Source organism: the organism of the source record quoted next (genome assembly GCF_019968985.1).
Source record: "MAG: Porospora cf. gigantea B chromosome Unknown PgB_NODE_4092_length_2300_cov_484.917, whole genome shotgun sequence".
NCBI classification, from domain to species: Eukaryota; Apicomplexa; class Conoidasida; order Eugregarinorida; family Porosporidae; genus Porospora; species Porospora cf. gigantea B.
Window position 1 is genome coordinate 1 of NW_027178997.1, and position 2,300 is coordinate 2,300.

Here is a 2,300-nt window from a genome sequence, read left to right on the forward strand (position 1 = left end):
GAGAAAACCCTCAGTCTATCCCAACTACACCGGAAATGGAAGGCCGAAGCCCAAACTAGGGCCAAGGTTCGGAAGGAGTCACGACCCTCCGATTGGGACGACCTGGGATACATGGAGCCCGAGATGACCTCTTGGACTAAGGCAGCCATCCGCCGCGTGATCTGGTCACGCAAGCAGGAGCGATGGCTGGAGCGCATGCGGGAGCTGAACATCCCTGTTCACACTTGTGACGTCTGCTCTCGTCAGGTGACCTCTAATCACCGATGCGTCCCTACTGGCTTGCCGGTCCCCTCCTCTGGAGACACCCCCTACAGCAGACAAGAGTTGGTCGTAACTCAGCAAGGGGGAAACCTAGCTCTGAAGCCAAAGACTGTCGTCAACCCTGAGAAACTCAAAGATGAGATAGAAAGGATGGCGGCACTCTTGGCTGACAAGGAGGCCATCGCCGCACAGCAGGGTCAGTTCACCGAGGCTCTCATCGGGTTTACCAATGCCTTGGTAGCAGATCGGGCTACCGGCATCAACCGCCGCACTACAACATCAGCGTTCGACTCAGCGGACGAAGCACAGATCACGGATCCCACAGCCGATCCTCCCTTATTGGAGGATTTGCCCCCGTCGATCGCTGCCACGTCCTCCCGGAGCCAAGCCCCAGAACGGAGGCGACGCTCGAGTACTTCCTTCCCGCTACAGTATCTACTCCTCAAGCAAGGAGCCCAGGAATACTACGGGTTGGTTGACACGGGATCACAGATTAACCTGGTCGACGTTGCTCTAGCTCCGTATCTTCAGCCGGACGACACACCGCTCGGAGATGCGGGAGCAACTGAGATCCGCGGCATCACCGGGAACAACACCGCGATTTTGGGTTGGATCACCCTGACTTGGCACCTACCCACAGGAGAGGCTATCGCAAGCCCCTTTGCTCTGGTAGCGAAGCCTCCCGCCCAAATCGTGGTCGGCCTTCCTTTTCTACACATGGGTTACCTTTCACATGCACCTCATGAAGGAACCCTCCGATCACCCGGAGGCCTCATCCACCTGACTCTGGCTCCCTCGCGCGGTCCTAATCCTACCCCGGGGAAAACCGAGGACCCGCGAGCGCCGGCTCGCAAATCTAGTCAGGTGGCTCCCTCACCCCGACGCCAACCCAGCTTGCACTCTGAGCTGAGACGGGGACTGCTGGTCTCGACGTCGGCCCTCCAGGTCGGCGTTGCCCAGGCATTGAGGAAGAGGTTTCCGGGAAGTTCTGCGTCATCCACGGGGCCAGAACTACAACAAGGACAGAGGGGCAATTCAAGTAATTCCAGACAGCTCACCAATGGTTTCCAGAAAAGGGAAAAAGCAATAGGACCCTACGGGCCCGTCGGTCGACCATCGCTACCTTCTTGCGACGAGACGCGACGGATTGCTCCCCCCCTAATAGGCACCTCCATAGTAACCAATGGATCGGCACATTCCGCTTCTGACGAGCAAACGCTCCCAGTAACTGAAGATGTGTGGCCTACTGGATACCCGAACGAACTACGGGTAACTGAAACCTGGTCCGATGGTATCATGTACCATGAAGTCTCGCTGGTTAGGATGGACGGATCCTACCAGTTTGAGAGACAGGAGGAGACATTCAAGGAAAGCACCCTGCCTAGGGCTCACGAAGCTTGTCCCGCTCCACCCTCTCTCAGGAACTACAACGCCACTGAAGACCCCTCCACTCCACACACAATGGTCCCCGCACCGACATCGATTCCGATTACCACCCCTGCGCCCCAAACCTCACCTGGTGGGGAGACACCCCAGCCGCCCCTTACGGTACCACACACCGAGGACGGCGACCACCACCAGTCGGAAGGTCCGACTAAAAGGTCGAATGGCGAGCAGGAAGAAGTGGTGGAAATTAAGGACTCTAACGCCTCCGAAGCCACGCAGATGGCTCTCCAGCAGCTCCTCAGCAGATACGATGGGCTCTGGAGGGGGGGGCGCCGAGGCAAAGCCCGGGTTATGAGCCATCGTATCCACACCACTTCGGATCGGCCAATCGTGACTCGCCCCCGATCGTTCACTCCAGCCCAACAACGAGTGCTACAAGAAGAGCTCCAATCCATGAAGGAAGCAGGAGTTATCGAGCCCTCGAACTCGCCGCATGCGAGCGAAATTGTCCTCGTCAAGAAGAAGGATGGAGGCTGGAGAGTTTGCATTGACTACCGTAATGTGAATGATGTAACGGTCCCTGACCAATACCCTTTGCCACGAATTGCGGACCTCATCCGGGAGGTCCGGCAGTCGCGTTACTTTGTAGCGTT

The 2,300-nt window shown here is 57.6% G+C and overlaps 1 protein-coding gene across 2 annotated transcripts; it reads left to right on the forward strand.

The window, feature by feature from the left end:
• On the forward strand, positions 1-2,300 carry KVP17_000513 (uncharacterized protein; the record flags this gene model as incomplete). Of its 2 annotated transcripts, none has more annotated exons than XM_068523330.1 (1): positions 1-2,300. In XM_068523330.1, a coding segment is annotated over one exon (2,300 nt), but the record flags the coding sequence as incomplete, so codon positions are not given. The 2 variants fall into 2 exon arrangements, with proteins under 2 accessions (XP_068374421.1, XP_068374422.1); XM_068523331.1 differs by having other exon boundaries at positions 112-2,271.